Source organism: Lycorma delicatula, chromosome 5, assembly GCF_047948215.1.
Source record: "Lycorma delicatula isolate Av1 chromosome 5, ASM4794821v1, whole genome shotgun sequence".
NCBI classification, from domain to species: Eukaryota; Metazoa; Arthropoda; class Insecta; order Hemiptera; family Fulgoridae; genus Lycorma; species Lycorma delicatula.
In genome coordinates this window covers 151,833,630-151,852,608 of record NC_134459.1, presented here as the reverse complement: position 1 = coordinate 151,852,608, position 18,979 = coordinate 151,833,630, and the positions used below count along the sequence as shown (strand labels likewise).

At 30.7% G+C, this 18,979-nt stretch overlaps 1 protein-coding gene across 5 annotated transcripts in view; it reads left to right on the top strand.

Moving 5' to 3' along the window:
• The window catches only part of LOC142325497 (uncharacterized), a 384,074-nt gene that overhangs the window by 334,044 nt on the left and 31,051 nt on the right, over positions 1-18,979 (top strand). For all 5 annotated transcript variants that reach the window (XM_075367339.1, XM_075367337.1, XM_075367336.1 and 2 more), the window contains one exon: positions 18,181-18,372. In XM_075367339.1, the coding sequence (XP_075223454.1) occupies positions 18,181-18,372 (192 nt within the window). The remainder of the gene's footprint in view (positions 1-18,180; positions 18,373-18,979) is intronic.

Below are 18,979 nucleotides of genomic sequence, written 5' to 3'. Positions count from 1 at the left end.
TGTACTCGTACTTGCACACGGGAATGACAATGATTCAGCCTAAACTACTGAGATATAACTCATACATGACGAATTCATATGCTGCGTTACGTAGTATAGCATATAAGTAACGGTTCTAAAATTAGTTCTATCCTTGTCTGGTCGACCAGTATTAAGATTGTGCCAGCGGTGGAATTACAACATTTGTAACAAGCATTTAAGTTAGATTATAAGTAAATTACTGTTTTTATTCCTTATCACCTTTTACCTAGGCCCTGAATTATCGATGAATCTTTCGTAACATCATCGACGGTAATAAAAACGACTTAAATTATTTCAACCCAGTAATTTAAAAAATATGATTTTGTAAAATTTACAGTATCTATTATACGTTTAGTTAACTGAATAGACAACATGTGATCCTGTAGGTTGATTTTTAAAGAGATAAGTCTTGTAGAAAAATAGGCCCGAATTCAGAAACTGTCTATTATGGTATCACATTTATTTCAATGGAACCAGTAATATCAAGGACGTTTGAAATTAATTGTATTTCTCTCTCTCTCATAACGGGTGGCCAAAAAATAACTTACATCCCCCTCTAACTCTTTTTTATGATTGAGATAACTGGATATGGATTGCGACATTCTTCCTTGTAACAAGGTACTACTTCAATGAACGTATATTTCATTATTTTTTTTATTTTTGGTAGCGGGGGGGGCAACTCCAAAATTTTAAATAAGACCAATGATCATTTGATATATCATTTTAAAGAGCTCGATGAAACGAGATAAATGAAAAACTAAATTCCGTTTGTTTTAATCCAAAATGATGGCTACAAATGAATTTGTTTCAGATAGCTAGAACAACAGTTTTATGCTCCCCTTTAATTTCTTTGTTACTTGTGTTATCCCGATTCTCTGTTTGGTAATTTCCTTTATGATAGAAGCTAACTCAGTAAGCTAAAATTTAGAGAATTTTGCCTTCAGTGGGAGTGAGGAGCAGGGGTGGCTCAAAAATTTAAATGGGCTACATGGCCGTGTGTTTGTGATATGATACCTTGTTTCAAAGCTCTTTGTGAGACAAGCAAAATGATGTTAAAAAAATTAAAACCTGATTATTTAAACCAAAATAGCTACCACAAATGTTTTTATGTTAATATTATAATTACAGAAAACCAGAAAATCGGCTGAAAATAGCATTGCTGTGTTACAGTACAAATGATTGTTTTAAAAAAGTACACGAATAAACAAGAATTGAATAGTTGGGAAAATTTATTATTAGTGAAGCAAAAACTCTATCGCTGAAGTACATAGGGTACAAAATCCAACAGTCGGTTTATAAATTTTAAATCTGTTAAAAATCGTTTTGTAAAAGTTTACAATATCATAAGATAGTAAACTGTTATCCTCATCGTTAAAAATGTTTTCATGGACGAGGCTACCGCCACGATTGGTTTCATATTATCTTTATCTTTTTTTGAGATTTTTATTTCATACGACCTTCATACGAATAGCAGCATGCGTTGGAAATTTAAATCTTTTAGATATTTTTAAACTAAAATATTGATTATTTTTCAGTTAATATTGGTATTTTTCTTTTGTTTTTTATATTTTTATACCGTACTTTTCTTTAGTTAAACTAAATGATATGTATTTAACAATCAAAATTGCCATCTATATTCAGCTTTAAAATTTAATTTACCAATTTATACATCAATATAGAATTCTTTATTTGAAGTATAACTCAAAATGAGAATACAATAAGCTAAAGGACCCACCGGCTTGGTCTAGTGGTGCACTCGTCATCATAAATCAACTGTTTTCGAAGTCGAGAGTTGTAAGGTTCAGATCCCAGTAAACTCGGTTACTTTTATACGGACTTGAATACTAAATCGTGGATTTAGTATTCTAGATACCGTGTTCTTTGGTGGTTGGGTTTTCAATTAACCACACATCTCAGGAACGGTCGACCTGAAACTGAAGAAGACTACACTTTATTTACATTCATACACATCGTCCTCATTCATCCTTTGAAGTAATACCTTCTGGTGGTTCCGGAGGCTAAACAGAAAAAAGAAAAAAAGAAAGAAGAAGCCAAGAAACTAGAGGTTCTTGAAATAAGAAATCAAATAATATATATATATATATATATATATATATATATATATATATATATATATATATATATATCTGAAAAACTATTAATATACTATTACAATTGAAAGAATACACTAATTATTCTGTAGATAATTGTAAATCGCAAATACTATTATACATCATTCGCACGGGTTGGCGGTACTAGCGGCCACTTTAAATATTATTCATTTACTTAATTCTACCGCTCACCTGAGACGTCACAACATAACAGTCGACTAAAGCTGTAGTCCGGCCGCTAAGTGTGATGTGTAGTGTGTAAGAGGGTGCTGGATTAAGATACCACTTTGATGGGGAACAAATTTGTGGATCCAACGACATGCTAATAGAAAAAAATTGCAACGAAAAAACCTACTGTGCTGCCTTCTACAACGTTTCAAAATTATTACTATTTTTGGAGTAGTCGTGTAATTTTACAAAAAAATTTTTACACGGAAGATGTTATTTTTATAATTGTTCACAAAAATATTTTTTTTTTAAATGCAACGAAACTCACCCCTTGTACTGCCTTCTATAACTCTTCAAAATTAAAACCATTTTTAGGTGTGGGGTGAAATTAAAAAAAATTTTTTTTTAAAAAGTTGTTTACTTTATTCATAAAATTATTAAAAAAATATATAACCTTAATTATGCAAAATTTGTTTCCCCCCCTGTATGCCCCCTGTACCCCTTTGAATTGAAAATCTAATAGCATCAATGTCCCTACCATAGAAATATTATAACAAAATTTGTTGAAAATCGGTCTAGTAGTTCTCGAGATATAAGGCGATTTATACGCCAACATCCGTACATACGCACATTTTGTCACGGAAATATCGATGCAATTTTTTGGTTTTCTGGAGTCCTTAGAAGTCAGTTCATCTAGATTCGGTGAAAACAGGGTATGCCCAAATTTAACCGATGCCATTTTTCAGTTTAGTGGGTTCCTTAGTCGTCAATTCGTCAAGATTCTACGAAAACCGGATATGCTCAATTTGACCGATTACCATACACCGTTCTATATACAGAGTGTCCCATATAAAACGCAACCCATCAATCACTCATCCATGAAATTTCAAAAGTCAAGCTTACTCCCCTACTCGTTACTGAAATGGACTCGTTCAACATCTGAACATCGCGGCGACGCAGTAGAACACTACCGATAGTAACAACAATGCAATCATAACGTTCAGTGTATTGCTAGAGACAAGATGGTGTTTTCGCTAAATGAACGTGTTTTCATTGTAGAGTCGTATTTCAGTACGAAACCAGCGTACTTTTTTCAGTGTAAAAATTATTATTGTTATTACTATTCCTAAAATATCCTTTGTTGTGAAATATGGGTGGAATGGAATTTTGTCAATATTGTTTTTTATACGGTTGCAGTGCAAGATTTGTTTCGCCATAAGTACCCAGATAAACCAGCTCCTAACAAAACATCAGTATTAAGGTTAATTGCAAAATTTAGAGAGACCGGTTCTGTTAATAACAAAGAACACAAAAGATTTGCGTCAGTGTTGAATACAGATACAGTCACTGAAATCAAAGACCGATTACTCGCCTCGCCAAATAAATCGATCACACGTTATGGCTATGGCTTCGCTGTAGTTGCTATATAGACGCGAAAGTAAAAATATGCTAAACATAGTATTTAAAACAAAAAAAATTAAATGTTTACTGAATTTTTATTATTAATATTTTTATATTTTTGCGCGTTGTTTACCTATATATGTAAGTTTATAAAAATAATAATATTTCTCGTCGATGAATTTTTTCGGTAGATTTCATAAGAAAAACTAGCTATTGTTATGGGTATCATGATTTGACTTTCAGAAAATTTCCATATATCATCGCGTTGGACACGATAACTGCCGTAATTTTCGCCAGTCATTTTCAAATTGTTCCTTAAAAATAACTTCTCCTAAAATCTCGGTCGAGTTCGTTAACGGCCAAAATTGGACTGTGGGGGTAAAAACATGAGGGGCTTTTTCGTAAAAAAAAAAGCTATAACTTTCTTATTAAGTAAAATATCGAACTCGTTTAAAGTTCCTACTGTTTTGTGAATAAGGGCCTAAAATTGATCTGAGTAAAATCTTTTAATATCACCAACCATTGGCCCAGGGGGTGGAAAAAATGGAGTTTTGAAGACAAAAAAATCATACCTCCATAATAAGCACAGTATTGAATCGGTTTAAAGTGATTGTTCATCCTGTAAACATTACCTAAAACTTTTGTCTGAAACAGTTTTAGATATGATCAACTCTTACGGCAAGGGATGATCAAAATATTGCTGAATTGTAAGAAGATGGGGTTTTTTTAAGTTGTTTATAATTAAGAAGCCCCATCTTCTTAAGTTTTACATGTAACCATTGTCGAATTGAGTAAATTTGAATTTTTTCTTAACTTTAAGGTGTAAGTCTTTTTTATTCCCTACTTAGTACCGGTGAAACCTACCTCCGCCTTCCGGTTGCCGAAATGGATTTTCTTTATTTACATAATAATATAATAAATTTTAGTACTGTAAAATATTTTAAAACAACATAAATCATAATTTTATTAAATTGTATATTGCTATTGATGTATTATTTTCAAATTTATGAAATAACTCTGATTAATAATAATATTATTATCTAAATAATAAATTTATTATTATTATTATTATATATACTTAATTAAACCTAATTTTCATTCAAATAAATCAGTAAAATTCGTATTCTCTATACTGTGGTAATGTAAAGATTTATTTTTTAATTGCTAGCGATTCTTAACATGTCTTTTAACGCTATGAAATTTGATATCGTAAGTTTATATTAGTCATACATTTTTTCAAATTCTTTTGTTTATTCTTTAAAATATCTATTTCATTACGTATATTACATACTCGTATTATGGATAATCTTTAATGAGAATTATAGTTTTATTATTTTTTCACGTCGTGTTTATATGTTTTGATAAAATATAATTCTAAAGATATAATAAAACGTTATTAAAGATTATGCAAGTAAATAAATTCATTATTTAAAAAAAAAAAAAAAAATAGTTATAACAATATTTACAAACGAACCGTTAAAATATAAATATAGAATCATTGAATGTTAATTATATCTGTTTATAAATACGGTATGTAATATAAAATCATATATTAAAGTAATAAAAAAATAACTAAATATAGTTATTATTACTTCTTAAAACTACTCAAGGCCGGTATTGTGAAGAAATTTGTATTATGTAGTAAGAAAGTTCTAACTTCGCCGTGATATTTACTACGTATGCATCGCGTTCAAATGTCGTTGTTAAAGACGTAAAAGTAAACATAGTCGGGAGAAGGGACGTTCGTCAGAAAGATGGAAAGGTAGGTCAAATGAAATGTTACGAGTTGCGTGAAGCTGCGGTTATGAACTGTTGTAAGCTAAATAACTGTCTTCAGGCGCCACAAACTTTGCTGCTTCTGTTAAGTAATTCGACTATGCAAGTAATAATACATAATATGTAACAACAGGAGTTATTCGGCAACTGTATGATTTTATCATAAAAACTATTAAGATAAAATTATTGTAATATTAATTATAACTATTATTGCATATTAGCCGGTACATAATTATACGACAGGTATGGTTGAGCTGTTATAATTAACGTAAAGGAAGACAAGAAATAGTAATAATAACAATAACATTGGAGATCAGGAAATGTTAACGTATGTTTCATACCGCACAATGTTTTTCATTTAGGAATTAGTCCAATCTTTGTAATCCCGGAATTCCTCTCTTCTGAATCCCCTATTAACGAAAAAAGATAACCTTTTTTAATAGAATAAACCAATTAAAAATATTATTGTACTGAATTATTATAGTGAAATGTATAAAAATTATTTAGATTCGTTAAAATATAATGCAAAATTTTATGATCGCAGATTGATTTTCTAAATAAATTTAGAGCTCGTAAATAAAATTTTGAAAAAAGACTATATAAAGAGAAAGTAAGACTCAAATTTTATATAGATGGATAAAAGTAAATTAAGAAAAAATGTATGTATCTTTTTTCATAAAAAATAAAAACTTAAATAAATTGGTTCAAAAAAATTGGAAAAGATCTAAAAGTATTAAATATTTTCAAAAAATAATTTTGGATTGACAAGCTTTCATAAAACTAATGGATGAATCTAAATTTCCAGAGAAACAGAAAAGGAAACGCAGTGGCTGGACCGAAGAAAGGAGAGAAAAGTTAAGAAAGAATGAAAGAATTTTGCAAAAAAAATTCATGATTATGATGTATGTGTGATCGATCATTAGTACGTCCGATCGTAAAATAAAATTAATGATCTGAAACGAATGTATGATTTTAGGGGTTGAAAAATTTCAAGCTGACTTATATTCGAACCCAGAACCTACCATATGAAAAACATAAATCACCTACCGCTTCACATCGGGGGTCAATGAGGTGGCTTAATAGTAAAAATATAGCAATAACTTATTATTCAAAAACAGTAATATACAAAATAAAATATTTATTAAAAAAAAGATATATTACTAACAGATACAATCTATATAAATAAAAATAAAAATGTTCGTTTGTTCAAAATCTTAAAACTCCGAAAGTTCTTCACCGATTGCTTTGAAATTTTGACAAAACGTTGCATTCGAATACGCGCGTGTTTTTATATACATAAGATGTCACACCAGTGACAGGTAAAATCATGCCTTTTTTGAAAAACAGCGCTATCTGTAGGACGTAAAAGCAACACACGCTATACTAAATATTTTACGATTCCATTTCAGTGTTTCCGATATGTGTGTCCGCTATAGACTAAAAAACTACTGGACCGATTTACGCGTGAGGAAAAGAGAAAGGGAAAATTCGGAAAAGGGAAAAACAAAAAGGTAAAAGGGGAAAATGAAAAAAGAAATAAGGGGAAAACGGAGAAAAGAAAATGGAAAAGGGGAAAGGAAAGTAAATGTAATAGGGAAATGGAAAACGAAAGAAAGGGAATATGATAAAATGAAAAAAATGGAAAAGGGTAAATGGGGAAAGGGAAAAGGGAGAAACTAAATAAGAAAAAAAAATGAATAAAATAAATAAATAAAAAAAATGAATAAAATAAATATAAAAAAAATGAATAAAAAATAATTAAAAAAAAGAAAATAAACTAAAAAAAAAAAAAAAGTTTTATCAACTTTCAATTGTGTTCATTTAATCTGCATGTATACTCAAATGAACATGGTAGCTCAAATATTCGCAATTTTATAATGCGATATATTGGACATTGAAGATATCTTAACAAATATCATATGCTTAAGTTAAATTATGATGTACATATAAAAACTGAAAATATCCATTTGGAAATTAAACTAAATATATCTTGAAAACTGATAGATACGTAGTTTTTATCATACATTCATTTAAATTTGATTTTTTTTCATCAAATTCTGCATGAAAATAATATGTATATGATCATATCCATACAATTTAAATAGAATAGGTTAAAAATAGTATTTATAGGTTCCAAAATAAATATGGCATTAATCGGGATTCTCTAAACTAACAATTGTAGAAAAAATAGGGTTTTACTGAGTTTATATACCCTCTGAATGTATATAAATATTCAATATTAACCTAAATATTCAGTAAATATATATAGAGTATTAACAAATATTAACTTAAATATATGTGCAATCTTTTCTAAAAATAGTCACTTATTCTAAAAATCTGATGTGAGCCAAGCACGTGACTTCCTTGTACGCCTAAATCCACTTAAATTACATATACACAATTTTATAGAATGAAAGGGCATAACATTTTTATTTCATTAATAACTTCTAATATTTTCTCATATTTTTTTTATTGTTATTTATTGTAATTTTTTTTTACAATCAGAGGTTAATAATTATTAATAAATCAATTTATTTAAACTAAAGAAAAAGATTTAAAAAAAAAAGATGAAGTCGAATTCGAACCGTTGCAAGAACCCTTGCAAGATCCAGATATTTCATTAATTAAAATTTTATTTGGCTATAACTCTGGATCCAATGAAAATAAGTACCACTTATGTAACATTGTTGAAAAACTCTCAAGAGGGTTTATTACTACAGTTAAGAAAAAATTCAAATGCCAGGTTTTTTGCATTTTGGGCTTTTTGGTCCAGTCAATTGCAATCAAAAGGGAAGATGCAGTACTGTAAGTTAAAACAGTCTTAAATCCAACATTTCAACGTTCTACACGTAATCGTTTTTGAGTTGTGCATACGTACGCACATACGTCACGCTGAAACTAGTCAAATTGGATTCAAGTCCTAGTAAAGCCAGCTATTTTTACACGGACTTTAATACTAGATCGTGGATACCGATGTTCTTTGGTGGTTGGGTTTCAATTAACCACACATCTCAGGTATGGTCGAACTGAGAATGTACAAGACTACACTTCATTCACACTCATACACATCATCCTCATTCATCCTCTGAAGTATTATCTAAAACGGTAGTTACCGGAGGCTAAACAGGAAAAAGAAAGAAAAGAAAAAAGTCAAATTGGATTCAGGGATGGTCAAAATAGATATTTCTGTTGATCTGTTGAATCTGAAAACCGAAATTTTTGGCAATTGCAATACTTCCTTTACTTCGTACAAGAAACTAAAAAATATGGAAAAATAATGATACATGAAAAAAACTTTAAAAATTCAATATTTTTTTATCTTTTTTCTGCTTTCCCATCCGCAACATTTGCCACCGAAGTATTTTTTTTTTTTTTTTTTTTTTTTGTTGCTGCTTGCGCTACTACTATGCTTAGGAATATAAAAATATGCAATAAATAAAAATATAAGTTTATTCGATTTTTGGAAAGGGAAAAAAGGGAAAAGTTTTTTTTAAATAGTAATATAACCACGTGCGCATGTACTAAGCTTAATATAAAGTTTGATTATGTTTACAAAATTTTGAGAAAATTGAACCCAAAGAAATTATTTACCCCACCCCCTGGAGTTATTCACCTCCAAACTTTTACCAACATATAACCCCCATACACATGAGTCTCTGTGCGAAATTTCATCAAAATCGGTTTATCCAGTCAAAAATTATTAAGCTTCAAACACGCCAACACGCGTACTTATGCACGTAGGAATATATTACTCCCCATTTTTTTGTTTTTCTTTTTTGAGGTCCCGTGTCACGAAAGTCGGGAAATGCAAAAAAAAATGTATCCCATATTTTGATTGATTACAATCATACTGTCCTAGCAGGATAGCTCTAGAGCTATGAAGCTCTATACTTTTTCTAAACCAATACTTTTGGGTTTACAAGAAAAGGCCTTTTATTTTTATAACCATTTCTAATAAATTTCCTAATGATTTCAAAACTCTTTCCGTAATTTATTTTAAATACAATTAAAGGATTTTCTTTTGCAGAAACAACTTTCTCTGCCTATCAATTTTTAAATAATATTAATTAAAAAAACCCTGAATTTTCTTCGCCTCCATTCAACTAATTAAATAATAATAAATAAATAGGAGCTTAAATTAATATTCATAAACTCCTATTGAATTATGATTCTTTGTAGATTTTTTTTTTATATTTAGTACTTTCATGAATTTTTAACACTATTTCATGTGTTTACATCTTAAATAATAAATATGGACTAGAATCACGTTTATTATTCTATTTTATAATTATTTGTATACATCTTTTTTTCTGCTCAGATCCGAGGTTTTATTGGTTTCCCTTGATCCATTCAGACTGATTCTGGTGCAGTTCTTTTTTTATCCTTGGGAGTATTCTATCTACAGATCCTCACATAATCTAAATAAATGTATTAATACGTACCCATCAAAATAAAAAATTTAATTATCAATATCGGCAAGGATTTTCTAAAGTAAATCGCGATCTCTATTAACGGTGACGCCACATGAGCTCTGCAATATATGAATCTATCATTCCTCTAACTGTACCACCTCATTTTCTTACAGTGTTTCGCCAATTTCACGTATTCTCTATTGCTTGTATAAGGGTTCCCGTTAGTGATTCTACATCATTTTCCGAATGATTAACTGTGTGGTGGACATAGTTTACTGGAGGATTGGAATTCCCAGATATGCCTGCCGTTTCTCCGAATGATTCCGCTTTTATATAATTTGTTATCAAAGGTATTAAAGATTTGCCCTTCTGTCATGAACCTTGATCATCTTGATCTCATAGGGGAAGACACCGATCATGTGACAGTTGCTGTCGCCACGCCCCCCTCCGCACCTAGCCGTTATAGGCTTTATTAAAGGTAATCTCTAAAACCTCGGCAAAAGGCATCTCTCAGTGACAGTCATGATTCCACCGATGTGAATGCCGCATATGACATTCCAATCGGTGTAATACTATCCCTAAAAAAGCAATAAAATTAAAAACAAATCGCATCTTACGTTAGTCTCATACAAGATTAAGTCAAAAAACATTTCTTAATTTCTCGACAACAACCACTGAAGAACCGTTATGAACATACTTTCGTCGATTTCAATTGCTATGTGCGTCTGGCGGTTACCACCGGATTGTTAAATTATATCATAAGCACAAACCTCGCGCGCATCGTTACTCGAATTCACAAAAGTGTTTCGATTTCTAACTCGTGTTTACAAAACTTAACTGACTCTTGGCTCTTAGCTTGAGCGTAAATGAAAAATCACGGAGTTCGTAAAAACTTCGTCGGTAAGAGGCGACGAAGTCAACGAACTACGTTTATGGTCGGTAAATATGACCTAATAAGTGTTAAAATATTACATTTCAGTTCAACTAGACTAGTTATAAAGAATACTATCAAAAAATTCCTCGAATTTTGTAAGATTTTTTTTTCCATTTGATGAACCGCGGGACTCGAATATGTCATTTTATTCACTTTTTTACAATGACTTTACGAATCGCACCGCTAGATAGCAATAGTTGATACTACTAGGTAGCGTACAAAAACTTAACAATTTACTTGAAATAATAAAATTTAAAAGAAAATATATATATACAGCTTGTTTTAATTGTAAGTTCTGTTATGTAAATGAAAGTACCGAATATGAAACAATTTTTCAATTCCCATCACTTCTTTAAAAAATATAATAAAAGTATTAGTTTACAAGAGATTATACTAGTTTTATTAAAAAAGAAATAAATAAAACAAATAAATTCGATTGGTAAAATCGAATTTAACGATAAAAATCGAGGGTTACACTTACAAAGAAATAAGTGCAATATTTCATCACGGATTTTCGATTCGTAAAGGTCATTATACTAGTTTTATTAAAAAACGAAAAATATGGTATGAAGTGAATAATATGACTATCAACAAAAAAAATTGGCCGTGAAATTCAATTTGTTTGTTCTAAAGCAATAAATTTTAATAATAAATCCGTAAGATAACCAGTAATTCAAAAAATATAAAAGAATAATCTAATAAAACGCAGTGATATCGAAAAAAAATTACAATGAAATTGTAAACTGTACGGTAAGAGTCTCACGATATCTTTTCCGCTCAAAAAACAAAATTTTTTGTAATATAAATAAAACTGTTTTTTACAAAACTATACTGATATCAAAAAAGGTTAGACCAAAATCTGTCAAAATCGCCTAGAAATGTAGTATCTTACTTTTTTTGATATCAGTATAGTTTTGTTAAAAACAGTTTTACTTATATTACAGAATTTTTTTTTTAGAGCGGAAGAAATGATATCTGCGAGACTCTTGCCGTACGGTTTACAATTTCATCGTAACCTTTTTTGATACTATTTTTCGAAGTGTTAACTTAAACGGGTTGTAAATGTATTTAGGCGTAACCGTTTAAATTTTGTACACCCCTCCATGGAGCACGTCCGCCGGTTCCGCAAACCCATTTGTAAAATGTATAGAATGCCGTGTTCCTGGAAAAATAAAACTGTTCATCTTTTCATTTGTATCTCTTTCAACTGAACGCACAAAATTCATAAGACGATGAAAATCAAAAACAAGACTGGACGACGTTGTTTAATTAAAGATTAATAATCGGTTAAATAACGCACGAAGTATTGATGTTTACGAACATGGATAGTATTAACAGTGACTCAGTAGGGGTTATATGTAAATAAAATAACAAATATTAATAAAAGACGAGTAAATAAATTACTTCGATATTACTACTAGGTTACACCTAGATTAATAATTAACTTCTCTTAATACATACCGGTAGAGTACCATTTATTTGTTTATATTGTTGTAATATTTCGTATTGTACAGCATAAGCCACATTTGCGAAATCAGAATTTCATTTTTACTTGTTACAAATATGTTTATTAAATATACGGCACAATAACGTAGCATGATGATCTCATTAATAAAATACTGAAGTTACATACTGATGAGTACATCACATAATCGGCGGTAAACTACCAAATAGAAAACTGTAAAGCATTTATTTATCTCTGACCGTCATTGATCTATATTTAAATGTCTTATTTTCATCTGAGTAAATTATCGTTCTTTTTTTTATCACTGTTCAACTTCATTCTTAGCCCTGTAAACAAGCGTGGATGTCAGTGCGTACGAATCTGTGTTTATTATTTCAAAAGTTCTGCTTGAATGACCTTGACAATTTGTTTAAATTAATATTCTTTTTATTGAAATGACAGCATTCACAATTCATCCTCTGAAAAGGTCAATCTAATTTCCAAATGTTCGCTCGTATAGAGGTCTTTCGCATAAACCGTGAGAAAATTCGATTATCATAATCTTGTACTCTTTATGAATTTATTTATTCGGACTGTTGAATTAACTTCGTGTGTAAAAAAAATGATTAAGAACACCTTCCTGTAAATAAATATTAATCTTTTTTAATAAGTTAACCGTAGATTATTTTTCAGTACTTAATCAGCATAATAATTTCATGAACGCATGCATACATCTAATATGAAGCACTCTGGAAAAAAAACTACTCGATAATTTTTTTTGTCCAAGTATTGGGGTTTAATATTGTTAATACCTGACATGATACATTAGAGAATTATATTTTCGTTTGCTTCAGATTAATTTACTTTGTATTCTGATGCCCGTTAATCTATACTTTCATATAAAGAGGAAGATAATTTTTTTGTTAGGGATAAACAAAAAACTAACCGGTCTATCGCTACTACTTTTTAACCATGTTTTTTTGGCATAGAAGGTTTTGCATATATTTCATCTCGAAAATATATATATATATGTAGTGGAGGTTTGCTAGTTGAAGCACTAACTTTAAATAATTTAATTAATGAACAGTGAACAGGGTTTGAACTGATGATTCGAAGCAATCAAATGAATAATATTACAATAGTAATATTAAATTACTAGTAGTAATTAAATTACTAAATTTAATAGCAGAATTAAATTTACATTAAATAAAGTAATCTATCTATATTTCATCTCGAAAAATCTCTAAAATACATATGTATAGCAAACCAGACCGGAGGTAAGCTAATTAAGTAAGATTAATTAGGGAACTCTGTGATCGATCTTTGACGCAGAAGGGTAAAGGCCTTGCTCCTGAAAGCGAATCAGATCAGAGGTTAATTAGCTAAAAATCAGTGGTAATCTTCTTGAAATGATTGGACATTTGTGGAAAGGAGGTCCGTTTTGTTTCTTTATGTAATTGTTACGTTGATAATTTAATTAGGTGATTCAGGAGGGGAATCCCTATTACGGACAGTTCGATAGAACGTGTCGGACTCGCAGTAGGTTCCTCTTGATGTTACTTAGTGCTTATGCGCTTACTTCGTGCTTTTTACTTCTTAGTGATTATGTACTTAGTGCTTACTTCGGGAGAGGAGCGGCTTTCTCTTCGTGAGGCGTGATTACCTACTGGTGCCATCATTAGAAATGTCATCATGACCGGGGCTTACTTTATCATTCCGATACGATCCCACTGGCCAGAGACCCTCTAGAAGCTCCGCATTTAGCCTGTCCCCAGACACCTTAGCGCCAAGGCATTACCGTCGCTCTACCTTACTTAGTGTCTTCTTGGGCTCGTAGTTTCGACATTACAGTACTGTCCCAGTCCGACCTTGCTTGCTAGCTCTTGACCGAAGTGACCATTATCTCTTCGAGATCCTCAGGAAGGAAGAATCGGTCTATTTTCAGCTTCGCCACCAATGTGTTCCTCTTGAGATGAATCTGAGACATTCATGATGTACCTGGGGGCAATTGTAAGTCAAAATGGCCACTGTTGCGATCAACAATTTTGAGATATATGAGAATAAGGTCATTAATATTATCAGATTCAAATTAAAGTTTCTGTTACTGGAGTCTAGCTTTTTTAATATTTGTTTGAAGAATAATTCATTAATATTCTTCGGTGTTAGAGTGAATAAGAAGACCTCCGGTAAAGCGCAACTGGGCTATGAACGGAAGTGCTGGTGTAACGACCAGAATCGTCACAAGATCAGTGTCTTCCCCCTAGGGGTTTAGGATTTAGTAAGTATTATTCCTCCTTGTATGCTTGTTGTTTGAATATAATAGGTTAAATGTTTGTAAACATTGGGCCACAGTTTCGTTTTGACAACTTTTAGATTTAGCTGTGATTTCATTGTGAAACAAATATATTTATATATTTAAAATAGCAGTTTCTCGGATTTTTTTTGGCGGGAGGTAATCCTCCCAAAGCATTAATAAAAACAAACATTTATTTCTAAACAGGTATTGTTTTTATAAACAATGCGGCTATCGTTTCTGCTTGCTTTCGTCAAACAAACATTTTAGTCATTTGTTTTACAAATTATGGCCTTTTATAGATAATGTAAAAAATTTCAAGGTTATGTTTACCCTGCCTTATAAAGGTGTTCCTGTAACCTTTTTTTACTTCCTAAGGATGGTTTAGAATTTTTGATATTTTCGAAAAAATATTTTCCTTTTCTAAGACTGAGGTATATAGTATTTTTATTTAATATTATTAACTTTTTTAAGGTTCTTTTGGTTTGATCCAAAATTTTATTATGCCAAAAATGACAACACTCAGCAAATAAGCAATTTCGACACTTTCATGTAATCTTGTTATTTAATGCTTACATTTCACACAAAACGATTTCGTCCAAACTGTTCTTTTCATGTACTTTTTACTTTTACAAACCTTGTTTTTTTTCCCCCAAAAAATGGATTCAGTTATATTTCAGCTTGAAATGAATCGAGAATTTATCAATGTAATTGTACACCCGTTGAAGGAATCTAAAAACGTGACTAGGTTTATTGAATCATACAGAGTGGCGCACGAGATGATTCAAAATTTGTTCGTTAAAAAATATTTATTTGAGTCGCAATACAGAAAAGTAAAATACAACATGTTTACTAAATACCAGGAAATTATATTCTGCTTATCATAAGTTTAATATGACCACTATCACGTCTAGCAAATTTTTCACACGAACTCCTATGTTGTTAATAATTCGACTACACATATCCTCGGTTATCTCGTCGCAAGCCTCGGTTATCAGCACTTGCAGTTCCACTGCTGTTCGAGGATGTTTAAGGAAAATCTTTTCCTTTAGAAAATAATCACGCAGATGAAATCAGGACCATTCGGGGACCAGTTCAGTCCACAAGCAAAACGATTAGGGGATCGGTCTGAAATGACATTTGCGTTAAAAGTTTCATGCAGAAAGTCGAAAACAACATTAGCTGTGTTAAATCTGGCTCCATCCTGCATGACCACTCGTTTTGTAATTGCAACTCTTTTGCAAGAAGTTAAGGAACAAAATTATTATGCAGCATGTTTAGATAACGATTTAAATAAACTTCATTGTTCACGCCTGTTCAAATAAGCATAGTCCTATTACATCATGACTTGAGATAGCGGCCCATACTAATTCTTTCAGTGTAATGCAGCTTTTCATGAAGCACGTATGGGTTTTCGGAAACCCAAAAACGCACGTTAAGTTTATTAAAAACCCCTTTTAGGTGAAAATGTGCCTCATCTGAAAACCAAACATTGTTCAACAGTATGTCTTTGGTTCACAGTCCGTTAAGCGAATGCCTTTCTTTGATGTTTGTTACCAACCGTAATTAATTTAATTCAATTATTTAATTAATTAATTTAGACAACACTGTTAATTTGTACGGATACAAATGAAAATCAGTTTTTAAAATTTTTGTGTAGATCACCTTCAAATCCCAAGTTGTGCTGCTGCTTTTCTTACTGATTTGCCCGGGCTCTTCAGCAACGCCGGTTTAACAGCTTCGGCATTCGTGGAGAAGGAACACTGGCAGTCCGTTCGCGCATCTCTCAAATACTAAAACATCACTATTAGATTTTACGTAATGTTTACGTATTTTTTTTAAATGAGCGATCACCGAGTTTGAAAACGTGCACGAAACCGTCTTTGTGTAAGCACCACACTTTTCGTTTCATTAAAAAACAAAACAGCGCTGTTCAACAGTCAGCCTTCCTTAGACAGCCATCTTTGATACACAAACTGCGCGCTCGGAAAGAGAAGAAACTAATATTCATGAACTGCTATTACTTCTGCCAATATAAAACACATTAATAATTATTAATCTGAACAGTTATGGCCAAAACAAATGTTGGGATCATTTCGTATGCCACCTCCACAATCGATAATTATATTTCACATGCTATTTAAAGAATTACGACGAAATGCAAAGAAAATTTTAATACTTCTGAATGTTATTTCACCTTACAATGAATTATGTGGCCGACTGAAAGATTTTCTTTAGCGTTAAATATAAAAAGGATAAATTGTATACAACGTTTTGAAATATTATCCATTACGTTAAAGTAAGTAAATGATGAAATTCTTTTGTTAATTTATTTATTTATTTGTTAGTAAATAAACACCGTTAAATGCTGTAAGTAGTAAATAATTAGATACATAACTAAACTAGTTAATAACTAAAAAATAGTGCGATCATAGAAAAAATTAGACGCATATTGTCACGTTCTAAGAACGACAATAAATGATTGATTTTGTAGTGTCCGCTGCAAGAACGATCTTACATGTAATACGATGACCGTGCCGTATCCTTGTGGTCTGAAAGATGGTGTCTCTCTTTTTCATTCCACAATAAATAATTCTTAGAAAAATAACCGTAGGTCGGAACAGTTTTATGTTAAACAAGTGTAAGGATATTTTTTTCTAAATAGTTCTCTACGTAGCTTACTTTATGGTTAAAAATAATCTTTGTTATCGTTGTTCAGAAATCTGCTACATCAATCTGGGTAAAAATATTCCATATTCCCCAGGGAGTTTTTTCACTCTTCCTCGATCCTCTCTCTTCTATTATTGGTTCCTGGAGACAGAAGTGACCGTACTGAGGATATTATGATATTTTTACCGATGCATCCTTAGTGTGATCTGTTAGGATCACAATAATGAATAGTTAAGGACTGCTACTTTAAACCGACCAGAGTACGGATTCCTTCCCGGTCACTATGTAATATGAATAATGGTTGAAATGACTACCGGATAAGCCCTCGGGCCTTCTAAAATACAAAATACTAAAATAGGTTCTATTATTTTAGATATTCATTAGATAGATCTATTAATAGGACAGAAATTAATTTTTCTCTTAATTACATACTTTCATAATTATGTAACACAATGTTCTTTTGCGTATTCGAATCGGATTAAATATACACTCACTTTCGTTGAAATTTTATAAAACTGCTACATAAAACGGAAAAATGACTATTTTTTAAAATTATTCAAAGAAAGTTTTTGAAAGGAAAGATATGGATGGATACAATTTCATAAAAATCTCATAAAAAAATGAAGGAAGACTTTTTGAATAAAGACTTGGAAAGTTTTTGAAAGTACAAACACTTTCTAATGAAAGAAGTAACAAACGTAAAATGATTTTTTTTTTGTTAGATTTAATTAAAATAAATTGTGGGATTATTATAAATTTATTTTTGTATTTAACAGCGTTTTACATAACTGAAATACTTGCAGATGCGTGGAAAAAATCATTACTATTTTTTATTACAGCAGCCATTAAGAGATCGTTTCCATTTTAAATTTATATTGGTTTTTTTTTATTTGATAGGATATGACAGTTTAATTACTTAACAATTTTTTTCTCTTATTTTTATATTTAAGAGGAAAGTAAAGATGAAGATGAAATAACTATTCCTACAATTTCTGATGAAAAAAGCCATGTAGAAGAGTATAAAGTTAAAACGAAACTTGACGAAGATTTTCAAGAAGTAACTTTCAGCATCGGAAGTAAATATAAAGGATTATGGAATACATTTGGCATGACCGGCTATGGAGAATACAAAATGTTTCACGGTAAGTAAACAGTTTTTTCGTTATTCTTATGAATAATTTATAATTATATCGTTAACGAGTTCAGTAATATCGTCATGGAATATTATTTACTATCAAAATTATTATTCCCACCTGCCTACTCTCGCATCAGATTATCTTCTTATATTTACAGTTATTGTAATAGGCTTCACGAAGGGAATTCATTCCCTTCGTGGCGAAGTGTAAGCGTTTCAGGCTTTCACTAAGGATTCCGGGTTCGAATCCAGGTTAGCTAAAATACTCCCTTCTGCATTCAAGGGTGAAGATTATAGATATATTATTAATATAAAAAAAAGAAATAATCTTTTGACACAAAAGGCGTAATTTTGGTTTTCCAATAAGTTTTACCGATTTCAATGCTTTTTATTTTTTATTCTTTTGATCTAGATTAAATTTTATGAAGAAAAAATAGAGTTTTATCTATGAAGCTATTCGTATTAAAAATATTTTATTATTTCATTTTAGAGATTTAAATTGACATAAGCGAAGAAAAATTTATAGGTATTGCGTAGATACCCATTCTATTGATACTTTTTTAAAGCACTGTAAAGCAATTTTACGTATTTTTTTTAATAGATGTTCGAGATTC